The sequence below is a fragment of the Oryx dammah genome, unplaced genomic scaffold (genome assembly GCF_014754425.2).
Source record: "Oryx dammah isolate SB20612 unplaced genomic scaffold, SCBI_Odam_1.1 HiC_scaffold_21, whole genome shotgun sequence".
Classification (NCBI taxonomy): domain Eukaryota; kingdom Metazoa; phylum Chordata; class Mammalia; order Artiodactyla; family Bovidae; genus Oryx; species Oryx dammah.
Genome location: NW_024070205.1, coordinates 14,782,173 through 14,808,136, shown reverse-complemented (window position 1 = coordinate 14,808,136; position 25,964 = coordinate 14,782,173). Strand labels below are relative to the sequence as shown.

General features: G+C 35.2%; 1 protein-coding gene across 2 annotated transcripts in view; it reads right to left on the bottom strand.

The window, feature by feature from the left end:
* The window catches only part of TRMT1L (tRNA methyltransferase 1 like), a 36,122-nt gene that overhangs the window by 6,391 nt on the left and 3,767 nt on the right, over nt 1-25,964 (bottom strand). For both annotated transcript variants that reach the window (XM_040263805.1, XM_040263804.1), the window contains 10 exons: nt 24,893-25,003; nt 22,999-23,112; nt 20,100-20,164; nt 18,390-18,519; nt 16,910-17,033; nt 16,350-16,429; nt 11,791-12,040; nt 11,175-11,387; nt 9,637-9,827; nt 1,593-1,671 (listed from right to left, as the gene is read on the bottom strand). In XM_040263805.1, the coding sequence (XP_040119739.1) occupies nt 1,593-1,671; nt 9,637-9,827; nt 11,175-11,387; nt 11,791-12,040; nt 16,350-16,429; nt 16,910-17,033; nt 18,390-18,519; nt 20,100-20,164; nt 22,999-23,112; nt 24,893-25,003 (1,357 nt within the window). The remainder of the gene's footprint in view (nt 1-1,592; nt 1,672-9,636; nt 9,828-11,174; nt 11,388-11,790; nt 12,041-16,349; nt 16,430-16,909; nt 17,034-18,389; nt 18,520-20,099; nt 20,165-22,998; nt 23,113-24,892; nt 25,004-25,964) is intronic.

Below are 25,964 nucleotides of genomic sequence, written 5' to 3'. Positions count from 1 at the left end.
AAGTCCAACTCTCACATCCATACATGACTACTGGAAAAACCATAGCCTTGACTAGACGGACCTTAGTCGGCAAAGTAATGTCTCTGCTCTTGAATATGCTATCTAGGTTGGTCATAACTTTTCTTCCAAGGAGTAAGCGTCTTTTAATTTCATGGCTGCAGTCACCATCTGCAGTGATTTTGGAGCCCCCCAAAATAAAGTCTGACACTGTTTCCACTGTTTCCCCATCTACTTCCCATGAAGTGATGGGACCGGATGCCATGATCTTCGTTTTCTGAATGTTGAGCTTTAAGCCAACTTTTTCACTCTCCTCTTTCACTTTCATCAAGAGGCTTTTTAGTTCCTCTTCACTTTCTGCCATAAGGATGGTGTCATCTGCATATCTGAGGTTATTGATATTTCTCCCAGCAATCTTGATTCCAGCTTGTGTTTCTTCCAGTCCAGCGTTTCTCATGATGTACTCTGCATAGAAGTTAAATAAGCAGGGTGACAATATACAGCCTTGACGCACTCCTTTTCCTATTTGGAACCAGTCTGTTGTTCCATGTCCAGTTCTAACTGTTGCTTCCTGGCCTGCATACAGATTTCTCAACAGGCAGGTCAGGTGGTCTGGTATTCCCATCTCTTTCAGAATTTTCCACAGTTTATTGTGATCCACACAGTCAAAGGCTTTGGCATAGTCAATAAAGCAGAAGTAGATGTTTTTCTGGAACCCTCTTGCTTTTTCCATGATCCAGAAGATGTTGGCAATTTGATCTCTGGTTCCTCTGCCTTTTCTAAAACCAGCTTGCAATGACTAAACCTTGGCCTTATAAAGCAAAGAGGCTGAAGTTTGCAATGATTCTTATTACAGTGCTATTAGCAATCTCAAATTTCTCCAAGAATCTCTATTAACAAACAGCTTATGGGAAGGATTGTGAGTAAAAGCAATTCAACTTTCAAACATGAAAAACACCATAACTAGTTACCAAGGATGCAAAAAGCACACATATACATTAAATATTTGCAGCTGTGTCACATATAAACAGCTTTACCTAATACAAAAGCAGACATTTACTTTAACATGCCCTTCTTCCTTAAAATTAATTCCTCAAAGAACTTTTACATTAGTTGACTGGTCTATAAAAAGTTATAGTGATCACTTTAAAATCATACCCTAGTCCTATAATTATCAGCTAAAAAAAGCCTCATCCTTACTACACAGGAATGAATTATTTAGTTTGCAGATCAGCTTGGCTTTTCTTTGATCCGACTTCATCTTAACTCTGACAAACTTGGAAGAATAATGGTATAGATGGTATAGAAAAATGTGAAAAGAAATTGGAGAAGGAAATGGCAACCCACTCCAGTCAGTTCTCTTGCCTAGAAAATCCCACGGACAGAGGAGCCTGGTGTCCATGGGGTTGCAAAGAGTCGGACACAACTGAGCGACTTCACTCACTCACTCACTCACTCAGGTTCATAGGGGAAAAGAACTATATTTACCTATATTTACTGAACCTAAATTTGTCTTCTACCACAGTAATCAGAAGTCAGCAAACAGATCAATACATGCATAAACTCTGAATACATTACTACACTTAGGCACATACCATAGAGGTCCAAGTTCTATTGCTGTCTTTCCAGGCATGCTTCCATGACAATTACAGGGTAGCTGTCTATATGGGTTTTCTGTGAAAAGGTAATAAAAAGAAATCAAAGGAGAAATGACAATGTAAACAGTAGTAATTGTTATATAAATAATAATTTGCAGCTACAACACTGAGGATCTACTATGTGCCAGGTATTGTGCATTTATATGCATTAAAAAATTTAATCCTTAAAACTCTCTGAAGCAGGTATTAAGATCTCAGTTATGTAGACTAGATGATTAAAGCTTGAGAAAGATGCAGAAATCCATGTCAAAATTAGAGGCATAGTTTTTAGTCACTATACTACCTGAAATAATTTCAGCAGGAGAGTCTTATAAATCCCACAAGCTATCCATATTTTAAAATCAACTGATTAGGGTAAAATTTACATGCAGTAAAATGTATATATTTTATGTGAAAAGGTTGATGAGCTTTAACAAATGTACATACCCACAGAACCAACATCCATCAAAATAAAGACATTTCCCATAAGTTAACTCTTCTGTAATTGGGAAGAGAAAATGAATTACTCTATTCCCTAGGCTTGATGCATATTCAGTCCCAGACATGTAGGCTAGAAGAAACTAATTCAGTTTAAAGAGCAATGAGGGCCCTGATGTAATCAGAAGATGACTGGGGAGATACAAGACCTAGTCTTAGTTTCCAAAATGGCATGATATTCTACCATGGACTTTCCTCTTCACTTAAGACTCAGAATAGTCATTTTAAATCAGATTCTCTCCAACTGAGTTCCCCCAGGCCATTTCTGGGTTGATCATTCACTTTCTTCAAATGGCCTGATCTGATCAATGGGTCCTAGATATATCCAGAACCCAGGATTATGGCAGTAGGGGCATGGGTCTATAGCCTCTTGCTATCTGATATCACTTTGTCATTCAATGCAATTAAGTGGCATAATTCACAGTTGTATATATACTTAATGGCTGCCTTCATTGTTTGTTCCTAGGTCTACCTTTCAGCCTTAAAAATTGTGGTTATCACTGACCTTAGCTTTGTTGAGAATGATGCTGCTCAAATGCTATATGAATATATTCAAGACATCTTCCCTGAAACCATTAAATAATTAAATTACATGTACTACAGGCAGAATTAACCAAAGTAGGGTGATTCACATTTATGGTTCTGTCAGTTGTACCAACTTACCGCAGGCAGCACACAAATATTTGTCAGTTTGTTTCCTGATGTATTTTGCAAAATGATCCCGTCATATAAACCTGTGTCTTTTTTGAAGACCCTTGCCTAGGATTTCTTAGTGCCTGATGAGCATCAGCATCTTCAAGGTCAGGGTTATCATTTCAAGTTACGAAGTAGAAAAAAATGAAGGTGTCAAGAAAAAAAGAACTACTATTTCTATGTCATTGGTAAATAGGCCATGAAGGTAATTCCAGATGAGCAATTCAAACTATTTAGAGACTGTAAATGAAATGGACTGAACACATACTTTAATCTCTTCTGTTTCTTAAAGCATTATTAAGATGAGAACAAAGGAATAAAATTCAAACCCCAAAGATAAATAAAATGTGAGAAGACATAACAAGATGATGAGAAATGTCAATAAAATTTTAGAGGTGAGAAGCAGATACACAAGGGGGTAACTGATTTAGCAGGTCAGAGAAAGGTAAAGCCCGAGCCTGAACTGGGTAGACAGGCTACCAATAAACAGCAAGCCCACTGGCATTGTGGGACCTGAAAAGGCTTGAGAATTGAAAGTACTGATTGTCTCTGAAGATGGAAATAGGGTGGTAATGTGGAAAAAAAAAAAAAGACTTCATTTTAAAATTTCAAGACTTGTAGATCTTCTCTAAGATCAACAGGCTTCTGTGTCTTCTCCATCCAAAAGAGGAAGTTAATCTTGGGTGAGGCTGAACCACAGAGGATCTGGAATCAGGGGCATTAGTCACAGTTAAGAGTGAGGAGATATATGAAAAGAACAGTTAGAACTGGACATGGAACAACAGACTGGTTCCAAATAGGAAAAGGAGTGCGTCAAGGCTGTATATTGTCACCCTGCTTATTTAACTTCTATGCAGAGTACATCATGAGAAACGCTGGACTGGAAGAAACACAAGCTGGAATCAAGATTGCTGGGAGAAATATTAATAACCTCAGATATGCAGATGACACCACCCTTATGGCAGAAAGTGAAGAGGAACTAAAAAGCCTCTTGATGAAAGTGAAAGAGGAGAGTGAAAAAGTTGGCTTAAAGCTCAACATTCAGAAAACGAAGATCATGGCATCCGGTCCCATCACTTCATGGGAAATAGATGGGGAAACAGTGGAAACAGTGTCAGACTTTATTTTGGGGGGCTCCAAAATCACTGCAGATGGTGACTGCAGCCATGAAATTAAAAGACGCTTACTCCTTGGAAGAAAAGTTATGACCAACCTAGATAGCATATTCAAGAGCAGAGACATTACTTTGCCGACTAAGGTCCGTCTAGTCAAGGCTATGGTTTTTCCAGTAGTCATGTATGGATGTGAGAGTTGGACTGAAGAAGGCTGAGCGCCGAAGAATTGATGCTTTTGAACTGTGGTGTTGGAGAAGACTCTTGAGAGTCCCTTGGACTGCAAGGAGATCCAACCAGTCCATTCTGAAGGAGATCAACCCTGGGATTTCTTTGGAAGGACTGATGCTAAAGCTGAAACTCCAATACTTTGGCCACCTCATGCGAAGAGTTGACTCATTGGAAAAGACTCTGATGCTGGGAGGGATTGGGGGCAGGAGGAGAAGGGGACGACAGAGGATCAGATGGCTGGATGGCATCACTGACTCGATGGCCGTGAGTCTGACTGAACTCCGGGAGTTGGTGATGGACAGGGAGGCCTGGCGTGCTGCGATTCATGGGGTCGCAAAGAGTCAGACATGACTGAGTGACTGAACTGAAGTAAAAGTCTGTACAAATGCTAAGACCTTCCAGTCTCCTTCCCCAACATGGTTACTAGAAAGCTGATAAAAGACTGCAAGTTTCCTCTGCCTAAGTACTTACCAATCCAGGAGAAAAAACACACACACAGATTGGCTGACTGTCTTTTGGGAGTTCTTGTAGTGAAAAGGAAGACTGCCTTCTCATTACAGTAAAATCTTATCAGTTTATAAGCCCTGCCCCAAGAACTTCAACATAACTAGACATTTGAGATACACTATGACAAGAACAGAATTGCAAACCAGAAATAGGAAGGAATAAAACAACAAAATAGCAACAATATAAAAATAAGCAAAATGAAAAACCTATCCTCCCCTAAATATAAAATATACCCAACTATAATCAATAGTATCATAGAGGTAAGTTTAGATTTCACATCTCTGAGACAAGAATAGGATAGTATTAAAAAGAGAACAATAAAAATATGAACTCTTGAAAATGAACAAAGTATGACAAATTTAAGCAGGAAAGTTGGAAAATAAAACAAGGAAATTTATAAAGAAGAACTAAATGCTGAGAAATAAATAGAGATGTAAAAAAATTAGAGGATTAATCAAGAAGGTCCATCATATAACTAAAATGAGTTCTGGGAAGACAGAACAGAAATAATTTGAGAGAAAAAAATTATCAAAGAGAAAATAGAAAAAATTTATCGGAAATGAACTCAAGTTTAAGGGCTCACAGACTGCAGCACAATGAATTAAAAAAGATGAATTCATAAACATCCTGAGGTTATTTTAGAATAGTGGGTTAAGAAGAGAGATTTCAAGAGCACTCAGAGAAAAAAAACACAAAGGAGTATTCCTAAGAACAACAGCAAACTTGTCAATATTGAAGGCTAAAAGACAAAGGAATAACATCTTAAACATTCTGAGGAAAAACAACTTCTAACCTAGACTTCTAAATTTGCCCCTGCATTCCTTCTAAGGAAATCCTTCTAAGGGAAAAAGTGTAGCTTCAAAAGGAGAAAGTAAAGAAGGAAAGGTGAAAAATACATAAGATTTAAGATATAGGAAGTACATCACAAGGAGAAAGCCAAAGGAAATTTCCATTATGAGTCTAAAAGGGAGACCTAGGGCAACAGCTTTTGGCAGACTTAGAAACAAACAACCCAAACTAGAAGAGGACTGTCTCCAGCAGAATTAAATGAAACCCAAAGGTTGTTTTTAACCAAAATCACAGAAGCACTGAAACTGTATTAGGGATTGTGAAAAGGATATACACACCCAAAAGGTGACAAATATATAGTAATGATTAATTCGAGTAACTGAACAAGTGTATAAAAAAGTTATTACAGCAGTGTAACTGGTTCATCTCTGTGGAGCAGCCTTCTAAGAAAGGCAGCAGTGATCCCTGTATCCTGGTATTCATACCCTTCTATAATCTCCACCCCTTGAATGCGAGATCACTGGATCTGGAGACTCATATCTAGTGACCAGAATACAGCAATATTCTCTCTTTCTCTCTCCCTTTCTCTCCTTGGTTCTTTCTGATGAAGTGAGCTGCTATTCTGTGAAGACTACTTGACAGTGAACTGAGAACACCTCTTAGCAGCCAACAAGTGCTCAGGTCTTCAGTCTAACAACCTACATCCAGGTCATAACCATGTGAATGAGCCTATAAACAGGTCCTTGCCCAGTCAGGCCTTGATGACTGCAGCCCCAGCCAACACCTTGACGGCAGCCTTGTGGGCAACCCTTAGCTAGTGGACCCAGCTGAGCTATGCCCAGATTCTTGACTCAAGAGAAACTGAGACAATAAACACTGTTTTAAGCCACTAAGTTTTGAGGTAATCTGTTACACACAGATAGATAACTAATACAACTTGTAAACAAAGTTTTTATATTTATAAAAATATGAACACGGAATATTGATAAAGCCAACACTGGAGAGGAGAAGTACATGGATGTGACTGAGCTGGTCTGAGATGCTGAACAGTTGTCTTCATGAAAGGAAGATATAGGCAATGTAACTTAGAAATAGGGAAGATATCAAACATTAGAGACTTTAAACATTAGAAGAAACAGCTGTAAGATTTTTATTAATAGCTGGTTACTTTAGGGAGCGGGGCAGATATAATTACTTTATTAATAAGATGCAGAACTATTTGATTTTTTAAATTATATACTACATATTGATAAACAAAAAATTCTAAGTGATCTGACTTTTTGGAAAGAAACACTCATTTATACTCTGTAAGTCCTATATGATTACAAACAATGAGAAAGCAATTCATATTGCTTAATAGTAATTTATTAAGTCAAAAATCCTTTAAAATGTTTGATTAAAAAAAACACTAGTGACAAATTCCATATAATACCAGTTATATGTGGAATCTAAAATATGGCACAAATGAACCTATCTACAAAACAGAAACAGACACAGACATTGAGGCTTGTGGCAGGAAAGGGATGAACTGGAAGTTTGGGTGAGTAGATGTAAACTATTACATTTAGAATGGATAGAAAACAAGGTCCTACTGTTTAGCACAAGGAACTATATCAGGTCTCCTGGGATAAACCACAATGGAAAAGAATATGAAAAAGGGTGTATATACATGTATAACTGAGCCACTTTGCTGTACAACAGAAATTAACACAACAGTGTAAATCAAATATTCTTCAATTTTTAAAACAATTAAAAAAAAACCCACTGTAGTAACAGTCCAAAATTATAAAGCAACATGAAGGACTCCTGAAGGAGAAGGAAAGATGTTAAGTTTTTACAGATTCAGGATCAAATTTGAGCAGAGTGTATTTGAGTTTAGTTACTCACTGATATTGTAAAACACTCATGGTGAGAAATGAAAGGATAAAAATCTCCATGTAAGAATTGGTTCATAATTTTAAAGGTAGGAATACCATCAGTAACACTGGGGTACGAGGTAAAAAGAAACACTGAGGGTTTTTTTTTTTTTTTTAATTGACGTGAAACTCACATTAGTGATATCCTTTTAAACACTGAAGATGTGTATTATTTCTTACATAAAAGAAAATTAAATTAGAAAAAAATAGAAAAGAAACCACAGGGCACTGTACCATTTATCTAGGAGGACCAAAACTTTCCCAAGTTTCATCAAAGATATTTATGAAATTTATATTTAAAAAAGCCAAGTGGATTCTATAACCTTTCTGACTCTGTTGCATTTAAACCAAAATTAGGAATGGTGGCCTGGGCATTTAGAGTTGGCTTCTCTTATTCCAAATCTTTAGAAATGACAGAAAAATATATTTTTGTGAATAATTCCTAAATACTGCTAGAAAATAAGAAGATAAGTCATCATACATCCCAATCATTCAGTAGTTGCTGAAAGCTTATAAGCTGAGAGAGAGTACTACTGGAAGAAAACCATACTGGAGGGAATAGATATTAAAGGCAGAAATAGCCTAGGGGCTATATGAACCTAAAAAGCAAAGATGAATGCTACTAGAACAGCTCTAGGACAACTGTTAAAGGGATTGGTTAGAAAACTACTTGAAAAAGCTGATTACATGACTCCTTTAATCCATGATTAGCAGGTTACAGAAGATATCTGTATCCAGTTTGAAGTAATAAAGGTTTAGGTTGGAGAAGCAAAATAATGCCCCAAATTTGATTTAAAAAAAAAAAAACAATTACCTCTGGCCCTAAGAAGCTCTGAATTCCAAGGAGGATGAACACAAAGAGATTCACTGAGACATATAACCAACTGCTGAAAGCTGCAAAAAGAATCTTGAAAACACTAAGTATCAAGTACAAGGGAACAACAATACAACTAACTTTTAATCAGAAATAATAGAAGCCAGAAGGCACTGTAATGATACAGTCAAAGTGCTGATTGGTACTCTGACTGATAAATGATAGGTATCTCAGCTTCATGCACAAATCTGAAAGCACCAGAGAGAACTCAAACAAAGGAATATAACGGCATGCCCTCCATTCCTATTATCAGTTAACACTAGCAGAAGTACCCAGACAGAAGAGCATGGTGGGTTCAAAACCACATCTCCTCCTTAATTCAATGTGGTCAAGATAAGCTACCAACTGGTTTATTTATTTATCTTGCATTAAGCAAAAAAAGGATCCAGTGTCAGAACACTCTGAAAATAGAGCTCTGAGAAGTGACTGCCTTAACAGATATTAAACAACACTAAAAGGAGTAGAAGTGAATGAATGCACGAACATCCAACCACTGGAACAGAACAGAAAATCCAAAAAGAAATTCAAATCTATGTGGGATTTTAGTATAAGATAAACATGGTATTCTCAAATAAGTGGACAAGAGGTGAGCTAGTCAATAAAACATAACCTTCTCTGAATAATTTAGGATTGGAAAGCTTTTTCCAACTAGACAAAATACAGAGTACATTAAGCGTCTGATTAACTTTACAACAGAAACAATAAAAAAATGTCTGCATGAAAAAATAAAAAAAGATGCAAACACAAGTGACAAAATGAGAAAAAATATCTACAACTATTGTATCATACCATGAAGGTTAAATTCTACTATATAGAGTTCCTAAAATCCACATTTCAAAAATGCTAAGAAGCTAACAGAAAACAACGGGCAACTGCTTCCATGTCCCAGAAAAGCAAATTAGCAACAGCTTGATGAGGGCACATGCCACATCTTCTTCCTTTGAGTCCCCAGGCCTGGCATATAGTAGAGGCTCAATAAATATTTACTGGATGAGTTTTATAACTGATGGCTTTTATATTCAGTCAGAAACATGACCATTATTTTTATAAAATTAATGATTTGAAACATCCCAAACAAAGAAGTAATCTGACTTCATGTTCCTAAAATTAGTGACAGTGGAAACTAAGTTATTTCTAGAAGTTTCAACAGAAGGCATGGCTAGAGAGCATAAATTATAATGAGTAAATGACTTTAATGAACTCACACGAATGTCTTGTCTGTTGATGAAAGGAAATCCAGTATAGGAAATAAAGTTAGCACTGTAATCTTTAAAATCAAAGGACAACAATATGTATAAATTAGGGATGTGATAAAGGCTTATTCATTGGAGGCTTACACACAAATTCAACACAATATTCAGTCAAAAGAAACTTGCATTTACCTTCTACCATATTACCATCCTTCTGAAAAATTCTCTCTTCACACCACTGACAATGGATTAGGTACTGAATCTTCTTGGCTGTTTCATCTGCAGAAGTTGGCCCCCTCAAAACTCTCACAACAACCAACACAAAATGTTCCAGAGCCACTGCAAACAGTACTTCTATGCCTTTGTTACATCGGGCTGCAGCTCTGGAAAAAAATTTTTTAAGTTGTTTTGGGAGCTTATCATTTTCCTTTGTTTGGCATTATATTGACCATATTAACTTGGACAGTACATACACTATGGAAGGGTTATGGGAAAATTAGAAAAATTTAATTCTTTGTAGCAGTGGTTTTAAAAGATATATAAAAAAGTGGCTATAAAAGATATATACTATATACTATAACTTTTACACAAACTGAAACACAGGAAATTTTAGGATGCTTGGCAGGCTTTTAGGAATTACACACGTTCCTTTCTGATATCTTCTCAATATTCTTTGGTTTCTAATGTCACTTTGTTTCTTGTCATCACAACCATTTTTCTTTTTACCTACTTTTTTCTACAAAAGCTTCTTCCAAACAATGTATGCTTACTGAGTACTAAATACATGCAGGGAAGTATGCCAGCTGCTGAACAGCTGGTAAAAAATGAATAAGCAAAGTCCTTGCCATTATTACATTTATATACTTTTGTATTAAATTCTACTTGATACACCATTTATGTACTCAGTTTTCCCTCTACAGTTGTAAACTAACTTAGTCTGTATGTGCTGCTTTGAATTTGCTGTTACATTATAAACATTTTAAAGTATGTATAGTAGGTCCTTGGCATGTACCAAGTGAACATCAGAGGTTTTAGTTATTTAGGAATAATCCTAAAGGTCTATGAAGTCTAATAATCTGTATTTTTGCTGAGGTAAGAATTTCAGTCTAAATGCTGTGAAAGTGGTGCTGGCGTTGGTGACAGCGCGGCTGTAAGGATCTGTAATCTTAATATTCATTGAGATTGTATATTACTAATCCTCTAGCATAACTTTATGCATAAAATGGGTGCTCAAAGTCTTCCTTTCTTCAGTTGTTTAGAAAGTCTGATGAGAAACAGAACTTTTTGTTTTACAGATGAGATCATTTCACAGAATCAAATTTATAAGCCATCATTTTTTTCAAACTATATAAATAAAGAAGATAAGATGAAATGGACATTAAATAATGATCATTTCTAAATCTAAGATCAATTTTTGCTTTCCCTTTTTGTGGTGCTACCACCCTATATCTACCCTATGTTTGTTGAAATGATTTGAAGTTAACTTTCATTTTTTCTTTCTTACTACTTTATTTAAATAACATTTTTAAATGGAGAGTAAACTATTTTAGGCACAAGCTTTTAAATAAAATTCTAGCATACAACATAAGATTTCCAAAAAAATCAAGATCACATATACAAAATACAGAATTTGTATTTTGTGCATATTTTGAAGAATGAAATAAGCACTTCTTGTAATATTATTTCTTTCTATCATATACTCAGACATACAAAGGTTGGCCATTTGGTACCTTGCCACTGCAGCTACAACAATTCTTGCAGCTAGCTCCTTGTAATATTCAGTTCGGACAATATTACAGCCATAGTGACGCCGGGCAACGTGTTGTGCCTTGGCATATAAAGAACTGATATCTGTAGAAGTCACTGACACTATGCCAAGGTTTCTTATATTTCTGAATGCCGAATCAAGATAGTTCACAGATGTTCCAAAAGGATCTAGGTGTCTAAAATCAGAAAGAATATGGATATATTTAAAATCATACTAGTATCCAAAATCATACTATTGCCATATTTCTAATGGTAAAGTTCCATGGATTCAAAAGTACTTCATAAATCTATTTTAAAAACATTAACTATGTTTTTAAAGTAAGCAATAAAAGGATCATATGCTATCTTAGACATGTGAAAATAAAACATGCTTAGAGAAAAGTTATCATGCCCAGGCATTTTACTTCAAATGCTAGAAAGTGCTCTCATGGCATTCCTTAAGCCAATGCCAAAATACTGTATTAATTTAAATAAATAAACAATGACAAACTACCTTAATTTTTAATGGCCCCCTCTCTACTCCACCTCTCATCAAATCCAAGTCAGTTTAGAAAGTGACAGAAAAAATTTTTCACTTACATGAAATCAAAAGATCTCAAATGCATTAGTACATTGGCATCCATTTTGGTCACCTTAATATTACCAAGGTTTTCCTCTCCTTCTTCCAGAATATCTTCCCTTTCTTCCTTTTCCTTACTGTCCACAACCACTTTCAATTTGTTTAAATGGCAGTTCTCCTGAATCAACGTCACAGAGTTTTCATTCAAATCATTAATTGTAACCTTGACTGCATTTCCAAGATGTTTTGCCCATTGTAATCCCATTATCCCTTAGGAGAAATTGGAAGAAAAATGGGTTTTTAAATTATAAAGAGTAAAAACTATAATAAAAATAAAGAATATAATTTTGTAAATAACAGAAATAAATGTTTCAAAATCTTAGTATTTTCAAAAGTAATTCCTATTCTACTTTCTCACTGAAATGCCTCTTAAGATTTACCACAAGAAAATGTATCCTCCAGATTTCCATTAATAGTTCTTAAAAAACTGTTCTATAATCCATGTTCAAATAAAATACCTATGTATATTCTTTATTTAGAGTTTAATAGGATTTTTTTTTCCTTTCTTCTTACAATGGAATACTTTTTTTTCAAACAAAATCTTACAGAGAAATCCAATATACAATATGAGTAAGAGTGGGGTTTTTCTACTTGAAAAGAAGTTGAGAAGCTGGAATTCGTCCTGCTGCAGCTTATTCTAATACACGAAAATATGAAAACAACTTTCCTGGACGAATGCTTTTTAAATACTGCACGACAGCATCATTGTGAATGAAAAACAACCTTGTATGTGTAAGCAAATGATCAAGAGGAATTGAGATCAAGAGGGCGCTCTCACAGGTTTTCTATCCCTGTTGGATCTGAGTCATAAGGGACATTCACTGCAAAATGGAAGATGGTGACACAAGCCTAGCCAACACGGAGTAGAAAAGCCCCGATTTACTGGAAGTGCTGACCATCTGCATACATGTGCCTCCTTAATGTAAAAAATTAACATCTACTATGTGCCACTGTCTTTACATTTATTTTCCTATTCTTAAGATAAGCTTGTGAAATAAGTTCTAATATCTACATTTTAGAGATGGGGAAACAAGCAAAATGACTGCTATGAGCTTTATTTAAGTTTACAAAGGCACATTAGAAAGAAAAGATCTTCCTAAACAATAATTTTAATGTTTCAGGTTAAAAAAGAGGAGTCGTTCATTGCAGTATTATTTATAAGAGCCAAGACATGGACACAACTGAAGTATCCATCGATGGATGAATGAAGAAAGAACATGTGGTATATATATGCCCAACAGAATACTATTCAGCCATAAACAGAAGGCAATCCTGCCATTTCAGACAACACAGATGGGCCTTGGAAGTATTACACTAAGTGAAATAAGTCAGAGAAAGACAAATACCATATGATTTAAATTAAACATGGAATCTAAAAAAAAAACCCAAATCACAGAAATGGAGATCATATTTGAGGCTGCCAGAGGAGACTGAAGGCAAGGGAGAAGTGAGTGAATGTAGTCAAAGGGGACAAACTTACAGTTATAACAGAAAGATGTTCTGGGGATAAAATGTACAGGAGGGAAATTACAGTTAACAATACTATTTATTTCAAACTGACTAAGCGAGCAGATCTCATCAGAAAGGGGAAAAAAAACTATAACCATGTGAAGAGACGGATTTAAACTTTTTTGATCATTTTACAATACATGCATATAGCTAATCATTATGTTGTATACCTAAAGCATATACAATGTTATATATGTTGACTATATCTCAACAAAACTAGAGGGGGAAAAAGGGAAAATAAAATGACTCCACTGTTAAGAAACATATATAGTATCCAGCGTAGGTATGCTGCTGCATGCTAAGTCACTTCAGTCATGTCTGACTCCATGAGACTCTGTGGACTGTAGCCCACTAGGCTCCTCTGTCCATGGGATTTTCCAGGCAAGAATACTGGAGTGGGTTCAAATCTCTCCTCCAAGGGATCTTCCTGACCCAGGAATTGAACCCACATCTCTTACGTCTCTTGCGCTGGCAGGTGCATTCTTTACCACTAAAGCCACCTGGGATAGACATTTAATAAACATTACTGAATGTAAAACACAAGGGTGGGGGAAGATTGTGTGAGGGAAAATGGTGGGAAATAAATCTGGAAAAGTAGACTGTGATCAGATTATGGAGGATATTAAATTGCAACCTGAGAAGTTGAACTCTAGACAATTAAGATGCATGACTTTTTTGACTGAAAAGTAACATGATCAATTCAGTGTTTCAGAGCAAAAGCTGTTTGGCAACGGCATGCAAGACAGATTAGACAGATATAATTGCTAAAAATCACTCTATTGGTGGATATGGAATGAAAAAAAGTATGAGTCACAATACAAATGAAAAATTAGAACAGATCCATAGTTGAGTGTGGGGATAGTGGTGGGAAAAGGAGTAATAAAAAAATGATTCATATTTAAAATCTGACCGGCTCAGAGGATGTGATCACCTTAGAATCATTACTTCATCATTTTTACCATTTCTACACTGAGACATTACTAATGATGATGATAGTAGTAGCAGTAACACAACAATGATGATACTGACTACTTTTATAGCATTTGCTATATAACCAGATACTGTTCTAACTTCTTTACATGTATTAATTTCCTCAATCTTTACATTATTTTAAGGTAGGTACCTTCTTTTGGATAGATAAAGCAAATTAAAGCATAATTTCCTGTGGTCAGACAGCTGGCATGTTATAAAGCTAGGGTTTGAATGCAGTCAGTCTGACTCCACAGTCCATGCTTCCAACCACTACTTCTCTCTGAGGTGAGGAACTTAAGCAGAGCTATGTCGTGCTTTCATCCTATCGGTACAAACTTCCCAAGAATACACTCTTATAACTTTTAAGAAGAAAAACTTGGATAGGGTACAAGTGGCTTTTTAGAAATTTTCTACATTTTCCAATCTTTTCTATACTGTTATGTCCTTTTGGGAAAAATGTTCTCAGTCTTTAAAATTTCACCATAATATCTCATTGCCTAATACGTAGGCAATGTTTACTGCAACACACACACACACACACACACACACACACACACAACAACCAAACACCAAGTGCTTACTGACTGCTGCAAACAAGTATTCTTGCAAAAAAAAAAAAAATCCTGTCTGAATATGACCAAACCTGAACAAACAACTACCAATTTACAGAAATAGAGGAATATCTTATATGAACCATGATGACACAATCAGCAAAAATCTAGACTGTGGGAAACTCTAAAGGACAAATGACCTCTTATATCAACAAATAATTATCACACATACACACAAAATGATGAAAAGGAATACAGATTAAAAAGAGACTTGAGACCTATCAAACAACTGAAATATATAGTCTTTGGATTCTGACTTAAATTTTTAAAAAATTATGAGATAATTAGGTCTATCTAAACATTTGATGACATTAAATAATTATTCTTAATTTTTTAGGTGTGATATGGTATATGGGTTTTAATTTTGAAAAAGTCCTTATCTTTTACAGGCTTCCCTCACGGCTCAGTTGGTAAACAATCCACCTACAATGCAGGAGACCCCAGTTTGATTCCTAGGTCAGTAAGATCCGCTGGAGAAGGGAGAGGTTACCCACTCCACTATTCTTGGGCTTCCTTGATGGCTCAGCTGGTAAAGAATCTGCCCGCAATGCAGGAGACCTGGGTTCTACCCCTGGGTTGGGAAGATCCCCTGGAGAAGGGAAAGGCTACTCACTCCCTTATTCTGGCCTAGAGAATTCCATGGACTCAGTCCATGGGGTCGCAAAGAGTTGGACATAACTGAGTGACTTTCACTTCACTATCTTTTACAGATCCCATGGAAATATTTACAGATGAAATGACATATCTGTTATTTGCTTCAAAATAAAGGAGACAGAGTACAGGGCAATGAGTTATGAGGGAAAGTGCACAGGAATACAGATATAAGACTGAGTGATGGATATAAAGGAATTCACTTATTATACACTCTAGTTTTGTATATTTTTGAAAATTTTCCACAATAAAAAATTTGCCTTACATTTTTTTAATATAAAAGTACTTTGCTTGATGTGATATCCATATACATTTCCTAAGAAAAGATACTGTACAGGAAGTCCAGCAAGTATGTACAAACTTCCAATTATAAGATAAATAAGTACTAGGGATGAAATGTACAACATGATGAATAAATATAGGTAATACTTGTATAGAGGAAAGTTAAGAAGATTAATTCTAAGAGTTCTCATCACAAGGAGAAACTTTTTTTTTCTTACTTATCTATTTGAGATGATGGATATTAGCTGAACCTATTGTATATGTAAACCAGACCATCCTGCTCCACATCTTAATTAGACTTGTACACCCATACAGTAATGTATGCCAATTCCTTCTCAATAAAACTGGAAAAAAAATCTCTTGAGGTTCACATGATATAAACAAACCCTTAGTTCTCAAAGTGGCTAAATAACAATAAGGAAAAAATAAAGGGAAAGAAAAGATACTGTACAGATTTGATAAAGTGAGGTTCCAAAAAAAGCTTTATCACTTACCAGTTGCTCCAAAGGCATCTAGACATTCCAAAGGTTTTCGCTCCTTAGCCAGAGCAGCCAGTGTACAGAATATCAGCTGCCTAGAAGAAGGATAATAATCTGAAATAATTTTACTGTACCATGGTTTCATCATTGTGGATTTTATTTTAAGAACAGTGAGAAAGTGTTCCTATTTACTGTGCAAACTACTTCAAAAAGAGAAACATATTCCTTACTTAATAGTATAAGAATAAAAACCTGTGAAATTAAACTATTAGTCAAATTGCATTATATTAACAAGTATTTACTATGAACAATGATTTTATTAAAAAAACTTGGTACAGGCCCATCAGTCTGTTCCTTTAATTTTATATAAAGTTAGACCTACTTTACTCCGAGAAAAAAATCGGTTTGGCAGAAAAATAAAACAATCATTCTGAGAAAATGCTAAAATAAACGATTTTCATTCCATACCTACTTTTAAATTTCAATATATTAGAACAAAAAGATTAAGAGAAGGTACATTGTAATGAATTGAAGCATCTGAAGCATTCCATAACCCTTTTTTAAATTTATCTTACCGATTCAGTTTCATTTTGGGATTAAAATAAGAATCTGTTTTCTGAGGTACAGAATAGTTAGGACAAACTTGTACATCTGTGTCTGCCTCTTTCAAAATTTCTTTAGGTGGTTTAGCAGCAGAAGCTAAAATTAAGAAAAAAAAAAAAAAAGATTTCCAGTGAAATAGAAAATAATTATAAATATCAAGAGCAACATAAAAAACAACCTTCCTTTATAATAGTTTCATGTTAATGAAATCAATTGAGTAGATGTCAAAAAAATCACCCAAAATTGATCTACAGAGCACTGTCTATGGAAAAAAGCAGCATTCCGTTAAGTATTTGGTGAATTAAAGTTTATCAGCTTAAAATCTTAACTGTCTGGCACATCAATGTATCTATACACCTAATTATGGACAATTACGCTAAGATCATGCCAAATCCTAAAATAACCTTTATTCATCAAGAGCAATATTGTGTTTATAGAGGCTGGTTGCTAAACACATATTTTATTATGGTTTAAATGTTAAAAAATTAGCTAGCATGGATGACTAAGAGTCACTCTATTTCCTGAACATGCTTGACTTCAGAATATTTTTGTGACTTTAAATCACAAATTATATTCCAACAGCTATAAGCTAATGTATAAAACAATTATTCTACTTTTAATATACATTAGAATCATGCTCCTATAAACTCAAATGAAATATTGATATATTTGTGTGAATATATTTTAATTATTTAAGAAAAGAGATATAATAATATGTGGAGGGGAATAATTGAGATTATTTATGTTTGGATTTCTTGATCAAATTATAATCAGAATGTTAACTAAATGAAAACCATATTTCTCTTTCTACAATGCCACATAAAAGTAATCTTTCCTACTGTTATGTTACATATCTTTCTGTACTCACCTAAGTGTCAAGTCACATATCTCACAAGATTAGCCTTTCTCAAACCAGGTTCTATGAGAAAATTAAGCCCTTTAAATAATTATTTCACTACTTTTTTCAATACTTAAAAGAATGGTCCAGAGTACCATTCTAGATGTATTCAATACACATAATGGATGAATTAGGGCAGAAAAGCTTAATTCTTGAGAAGGAACAGCCTCAGTATTAATAAGCTACTAATAATTTGATATCACTCAGGACTATAAATAGTTTTTATATATCACTCTGCCTCCTTTTTCCAGTGTTTTTTAACAGGTATAACACAGTTACTGGTACAGGAGCCATCAGTATCTTTCATTAAGATATCTACATTTACTGGGCATCAGCTGCTTTTTTCTACCATGTATTAAATACATCTGTTAAATTGAGACCAGTTTATACTGTTGGAGAGTCTCACAGAAAGAAAACAACACCGGATGGATTAAAAGTTAACTAAATGATTTGGTTAAGTCACAGAATTCTATCTGTCTGATGTCTAAAAATAATAATTAGACCACTGTTTAAGGATTTACTTATTAACATGTTAATGAGATTGCTTAACTCACCAGCAATATACCTGGATTTAGTCTCTCCTTTGTTCACATGGCGCCTGACATGTCCTAGCATATCTGTCCTTCTGGTGATTGTTGCTGAACAAATGATACAATGATAATGGGCGCCCATTTTACTGGATATCTATCAAACAGAGTATTTAATTTAAATACATAAAAAAGTTACTAAGACAATGAAATAAAAGTTTATTTAAGGTTGTAAATTTAAGTATGTTAGAAGATAGTATTCATTTTGCCATGGGACTCTGAAAGGATCTTTATTTCCTTACCTATATTTAGATCTGCCTTTTAATGTTACAATAGGTCACAAGTTTAATTTGTTAGTTTTTTCCCATTCATTCTAATCAACAAATAACTGTACCCTTATCTTCTATAAGCAACACTTATAAATGGTACGATACTAGCAGCAGTGTGTTGGCAGACATATAACTGGCTCTCCAGGAAAATAAGGCCCTCATCTGTAGTGTCTGCAGGTCTGTGATCTAAACACTCTACCATAGCCAATGTCAAGCTCCAAATGTGACATTTCAGGCTACCCATGTGACATCATTGAATGTGAATTAGGGAAGAGATGTGCAGTATCACAGCAGAGAACACTGCCACCATGCAGATACAGTACATATATATAAATGACGCATGAGCACACATGTAGTAAAATAACTGGGAAGCAGTGAGTCGTTGAGTATTCGTTACTTTTGTTTTTAATATAATTTATTTACTTGTAAGTTCACATTTTTAAATTTTTGATGATGGCCACATTTAACAACTGGCCCTCCAGATTTCTGGAAATCTGAGCTAGTGCTAGCACACTCCTAAGTGTTAAAGACATAATAAAAAGTCTATTTTCCCAAGTAAAAAGTTCTCACTTTTTAGTTTCTTATTTAGTTAAGAACAAGACTACTTCCAGTAGCTCTTTCCTGCTTATGATGACTTCTTACTCTTTATTCGCGATCACAGGGCAATGACAGAACAGTCAAGAACATTCCACAATTTATGGCATTGTGGTTATCATACTCTAAATACCTGATAGGGTTAATGGACCAAGCATTATCCTGACAAAGTATACTTAAGAAATGTTTTTCTCCCCCAATACTTTACTTTTTTTGTGTGGCCTGAAAGGAAAATTTACTAATAATGATTTATTAAGTTAATATGCATTCAAGATAATGTTACTATAAAATATTTTATAATTTGTATTCCCCAAAGGTTAAATGTATCCTAATACAAACACATGTACTTTTTACAGTTATTGAGATTTCAGAAGTGTCTTCATTCTGTCCTTTGACAAATTAAGAGAAACAGCATAGGGAGGATGAGTATGAATCAACACATATTAAGACACTTACTAAACCACAGAAATTAAAAGTTCTTATTCCATGACCAAAATTTATTTTGAAAGAAAAAAAGTGCTTTCTATTTAAATTCTCCATTTCAAAATTAGTATGTGGGTTAATTTTCCTTTCGAACATATGATAGCAGGTGATCTGACTGAAATTAAAAACTATAAAATGAAAAGTTCAATACAGTAACAATTTTCATACATTTCTTATTTTTCCTACTATGGTAATCTAAAAGCCCTTGAAAACAAAATCTTAAAGTAAATCTCATTGCTGAATATACACATTTTAGTCTTAAAGCAAGTAAAAATCGTACTTCCTTTAGAGATAGCTAAATCTAAAAATAACAAATCTAACACGTGATTACCTGTTCTCCAGTAATGTTTGGTTTCACCGGCCGACAAGGTAAGTGACAGATGCACATCCGGTAACCTAGAATGAAGAACTGCTGCTTGTCTTATTGCTCATCAAAAGTTCAATTATTATTAAAATTACTACCAAATTTTCTAAGAAAAATGGGGATTATTCTTATATTTATAATGTCATAATTTATCTGAATGAGACCACCTTAGTTTTATACATTTGTTATATATGACATGGTATAACAATATATACAAGAGATCTAGGTTCAGAATATGGTTGTTCCAAAAACATCTGCTATCTTGCATTAGTCATGTAGCTTCTTTGGGACTCAGTTTTATCATTTACTTTTTGCCATCTTGACTTTTTCTCAGCTTAATCTTCTTGCCTTATGCTGCATTTACTATTACACAGCCTCTTCTTCATCAATGATATGGCACTTAGTTCTCTTCGTGTACTTCCTACTTAATCTTTACAGATCCTCTTCCCTCTCTCATACTCTAAAATGTAGATTTTCTGTATGATGGATCTGCTACATAAATTTTTTCTCACTTCCTGACTAACTTGAATGCCTTTCATGATTGCGACTATCTCCCCTATGAGAAGGAATTCCAAATTATAGCTCTATTATCAACTCAATCATTTTTCTTAGCTGTATATGTTGAAGTGTCTCAGGACTCAGACCTTGGACCATTTCCTTTGCTACCTATACGTACTCTTAAGGTTGTTCCATCCAGACTTTCAGCTTTAAATACCATCTATATTCTGATAACTCCCAAATATGTATCTCTGGCCCAAACCTTTCCAGGTTTATGTGCCCTCCACGCTGCCTCCACTAGATGCATCTCAACAGCTGTATGGCTAAATCTGAAGACATGTTCTTCTTTCTCACATCTAACGCAGTCTTCTCCAGTTAGGTAAGGCATTCTTATTTTGTCCTTCATCTCATTTCTATTCCTTTAGCAGATGTTATTCAACATATTTGCCAACTACTTTGAAGCCTGTTCACAAAGACAAAAGCTATCATATTCCCCATCTACCAGATCACCATCATGTGAAAGAACGCAACAGCCTAAAGAACATGGCAGTAAAGAAATACCATGAACCATCAAACAGAAGAGAACAACTTGGAGGAGAGAGACCAAAGCTTAAACAATGGCTTAAACCAAGCAATTACTTAATTACCTTTGTAATTAAAATGAGATCTTTTTTGTTAAGAAGTCAATATGGTTTACTATACATTCTTATAAATAATAAAACATAAGATAGTATGGCTTCTGAATTAGTCTCTAATTCACTTTTTCTCTAAGTAACTAGTGATAACCTTTTACCAATACTATAACACTAAGAAAATAGTTCTGGTCTAGTTCTGGCTTCTTTTTGGGCTGTCTTATATGGTTGAAACTCCAGATAACCACATTTCAGTAAGTATACTTGCATAATCATATACAAATTTAAGTATATACATGTTTAGGGTTTTTTGGGGGGAGGGGAGTATTTTTGTTTTTATCATATATATTGCTATTTTGGGGCTTCCCTAGTGGCTCAGACAGTAAAGCGTCTGTCTGCAATGCAGGAGACCTGGGTTCCATCCCTGAGCTGGGAAGATCCCCTGGAAAAGGAAATGGCAGCCCACTCCAGTATTCTTGCCTGGAATATCCCATGGATCTCGGAGCCTGGTAGGCTACCATCCATGGGGTCCCAAAGAGTCGGACACGACTGAGCGGCTTCACTTTCATTGCTATTTTCACAGTTTACCACGAAAATCCTTCCAAGCAAGCGAGTATAGATCTAATACACTCTTCTCAATGGCTGCATAATATTTCATGGTGTGTATGTACTATAATTTATTCAATCATCTTTGATTTTTAGTTCCAAGTTTTTGTTTCTAAGCACATGCTGCAGTGAACATTCTTGTACATCTTTGTCTATTGCTTCCTTTACTCTTAGCAGAGGGAGTGCCTGGTGGAAAAATATTTAAAATTTTTTAAATGTTGTTAAATTTCTTTCTAAAAAAAGGCTGTAATATATCATCCATTGGAGAAGGAAATGGCAAACCACTCCAGTATTCTTGCCTGGAAGTCCCATGGACCAAGGAGCCTGGCGGGTTACAGTCCATGGGGTCACAAAGAGTCGGACATGACTAAGTAACTAAACACATATAATCCATAATTCACTACCTCAGATCTAACAATAAATCACTCTCCCTAAGAAGTCTTTTAACTTGGTAAAATCGTGTTTTTTGTCCTACAACTTCCTTCATTTCTTCATTTGAATCCTCTTGTTAAACTTACTCCCTCAAATTGTGCCATTTTTGTCACTGTTGTAACTGCTTTTTCCCTCATTTCCATTTATCCAGAGTAGAGAAAGGCTCTGATTTTGATTTTGAATATTTATCTTATATCTCACCATTGTTCCAAAAACTCTCATTAACTCTGCTTATTTTTAAGTCAGCAGCAGGGAAAACAAGAGATGTCATCTTCTCTTTTCCAACATTCATACCAATTATTTTCTTGTTTTATTTTTATTATACCTTCAAAACTATTACTGGAGTTAATATTAATCATAGTTAATTAAAAACTGTAGTTGTTCTAATAAAAAAAGGAAAAGTAAAACTTATGGAAACATGGTTCAGTAAGTAATGTGGACCTTCAGGGCCAAGCCAAGTACCCAGCACAGAACAGATACTTAATAATAGTTTGCCAAACTAAACACTGGCGTCATAAATATCTACTGCCTAGAGAACTATGTGGTCTTTTATTAATAAATACATTAAAAGACGGGCATTATATCCTTCATAATTTTAAACTGAAGATACTTGATTATGTTGTCAGTAAAATTCCAAAACTAGTACAAAATCCTGAATTTCATTTACATCACTTTTTAGTAAGCACAAAAATACAAACCTTCAAATTCGACGGAGACTTTCCAGTGTAAATTCTGAAGGTGACGATGAAGCTTATGACTATTACAAGCTCTGAATTTCTCCTTGGGGCACAATGGACAAGCCTGTTTGTTTCCTGTTAATGAAAAAAGAACCAATAAAGCAGAGAATATACCAGCTATTCATGCTTAAATTTGGCTACAAAAGAAGTTAACAGGGGACCCTTTCTCACCCTTGCCTCTCAAAACACACACACACCCCTTAGATAACATCTTTCTTAACATTTATTAAGGTGAAGTCATTCTTGCCTCAGCAGGTACTTAACAATAATTGTTTTAAGACACGGTCAGTCACTGATTTTTACCCCAAAACTCCTCTCTGTGGCGAGCTGATATCCCTGTTACCACTGGATATGGAGAGGATGAGGAAATGATAAACTATATGATATCGCCCCAGGCAAAATGCCTTCCAGAAAGAATGTCCTTCTGCACTTTGGGCAGGGGAAAAGGCAGTTGTTGTCACACTTACAGAGGGAGAGGAGCTAGACAGACAGAAGTATCAGCTCTGGTATTCTACTCTAGCAGCAACTAAAACGGTTAACATGTGGAATTAGAAAAATGAAAGAAGGAAGGGGTAGACTGGATGCAATACTCTGTATCCTGTTACAGTGGCTTTGGGCTTCCCTGGTGGCTTAGCTGGTGAAGAATCCACCTGCAATGTGAGAGATGTGGGTTTGATCCCTGGGTTGGGAAGAGTCCCCGGGGAGGAGGGCCTGGCAATCCATTTCAGTATTCTTGCCTGAAGAATCCCATGGACAGAGGAGCCTGCAGGCTCCAGTCCATGGGGTCACAAAAGGTCGGATATGACTGACTAAGCACACAGCACACACTCTATTACTGAATTTGTTAAATTCTTCCTTTTTTATTAACATATTCTTAAAAAGATTATGGATCATCAAAATAGAAGTTTCATTTAATTAGAAATGTAATGTATCTTAATAAAAACTTTAATAGTACTAAAAAAAACTCAAATCAGGTTCAAATCAATAAAACATACAGAAACAGTAACTGAATTTTTAAAAAACTTATTTGACTGTACCAGGGTGTTTTTGTTTTGATCATCCTGTGTGGCATGTGGGATCTTAGTTCCCTGACCAGGAATCCAACCCATGCCCCCCTGCATTAGAAAGAAACACTAAGTCTTAGCCACTGGACCACCAGGGAAGTCCCAATAACTCTTTTAATAACAGCTTTTAATCCAGCAAATATCTTTCACATATAGCACATAGCAAGTATAAGCACAATTTTTAAAATATATTCTCTACTTCAAAAAACCATGAGGAGATCTTGAGGATGGAATCCAAGCACTAAGGATGGTAAAGTGTAGAACGACAGGAACTCAGGGCACTAACAACATTGTGAAACTCTGCACCAGCTCTACTTTGCCAGTCTTGAGATTTCTTTCTTATGAGAGAATAAAAGCCCCAACCTGGGTTCAGTCCCTGGGTCCGGAAGATCCCCTGGAGAAGGAAATGGCAACCCACTCCAGTATTCTTGCCTAGAGAATCCCATGGGCAGAGGAGCCTGGTGGGCTACAGTCCACAGGGTCACAAAGAGTCGGACACGACTGAGCGACTTCACTCACTCATACGATTTTTTGGATTTCTGTTACTCATAGTAAAACGTTAATTCCTAACAAAGCCCTTATATATCCATGAGACTGTAATTTCCTTGAGGGGTTGTGAAATAACTTATCTCACAGTGCCCTTACATGTAGATGGGTACCATTTCCTAAGTTTGGAAATAAGTTCATGCTTACCAAAATTTTCATGAGTAGAAAGATGACAAATCATTAGAAACTGACCAAAACAAAAACAAAAACAAAAAAAACCAAAAACCCTCCAAAGATAGAAATACCTGCATCAAGATTATCTGAGTTCAGTGAATTGGCAGAGTCACAATCCCCTTCAGTTATGAAAGCTAACTTCTCTAAATCAGCAAGCTGCCTTTGAATTGAGATGTGTCTCTCTGAAAGGAAAGTTTAAGAGTTAGAAAATTATGCTTTAACAATATGAATTCCATCTTCAGTTTCATTTTATCACGTCACACAGAATTTTACACTTTCATTTCCTATAGCACAGTGTTTTCGTACCTAGGCAGAAAACTCTAGTTTATAAAATGACAAGTGTGTCTCAGAAGTCAAAGAGTGGCCACTGCATAACCTCACAGCTTTTAAATTTTATCTTATTATTCAATATAGTTTTACAGAAAATGTTTCTAGTCTGTATAAAGCACTGAAGCCAGTTTCCTGTTTTCAAAGAACTTTCCATCGGTAAGAGATAAACACGTTAACTACTAACTGTAACACAAGGCAAGATGAATGAACACTTAGGGGTAAAGGTACTATGATGTGGGTATACAGAGGAAGGAATAACTCATTCCAACAAGTGCTGCTAAGAAGCCTTCACTGAAGTGGCGTTTGACCAAGACTTAAGGTATAAACACATTTTCAGTAAGTAGAGATTTGGTGTCTGGCCTTATAAACTGAAATAATCTTATAACTGAAATAAACAAAGGCATGTGGTATAAAAATATATAGCCACTTTCCTACCACTCCTGGCTGGAAAGTAGTACATTTGGGGGATAGAGCTGGTAGAAAGATAATGCAGCTAAAAATGCAGTATAGATCATGGGAGGCATAAATTCTATATGTTAGTCTGAACTATATTCTTTAGGTAATGTTAAGTCTTTTCAGATTTTTGAGTAAATAAATGATATGATTTGAATGCATTTCAGAATCTGTAGTTGTAGTACCAACGATCAATAATTGACGTGAGAAATTAGTAATGGAAAGGTACTAGAAAATAGAAGGTAAAAAAAAGCAGCAGAGGACTTGGGATGTGAAAGGGTGAAGATTAAAGAACAATTGAGATTTTGATACAAGTACTATTAACCAATAAAAAGGAAGAGGAAAACAGTTTTGGCAGAA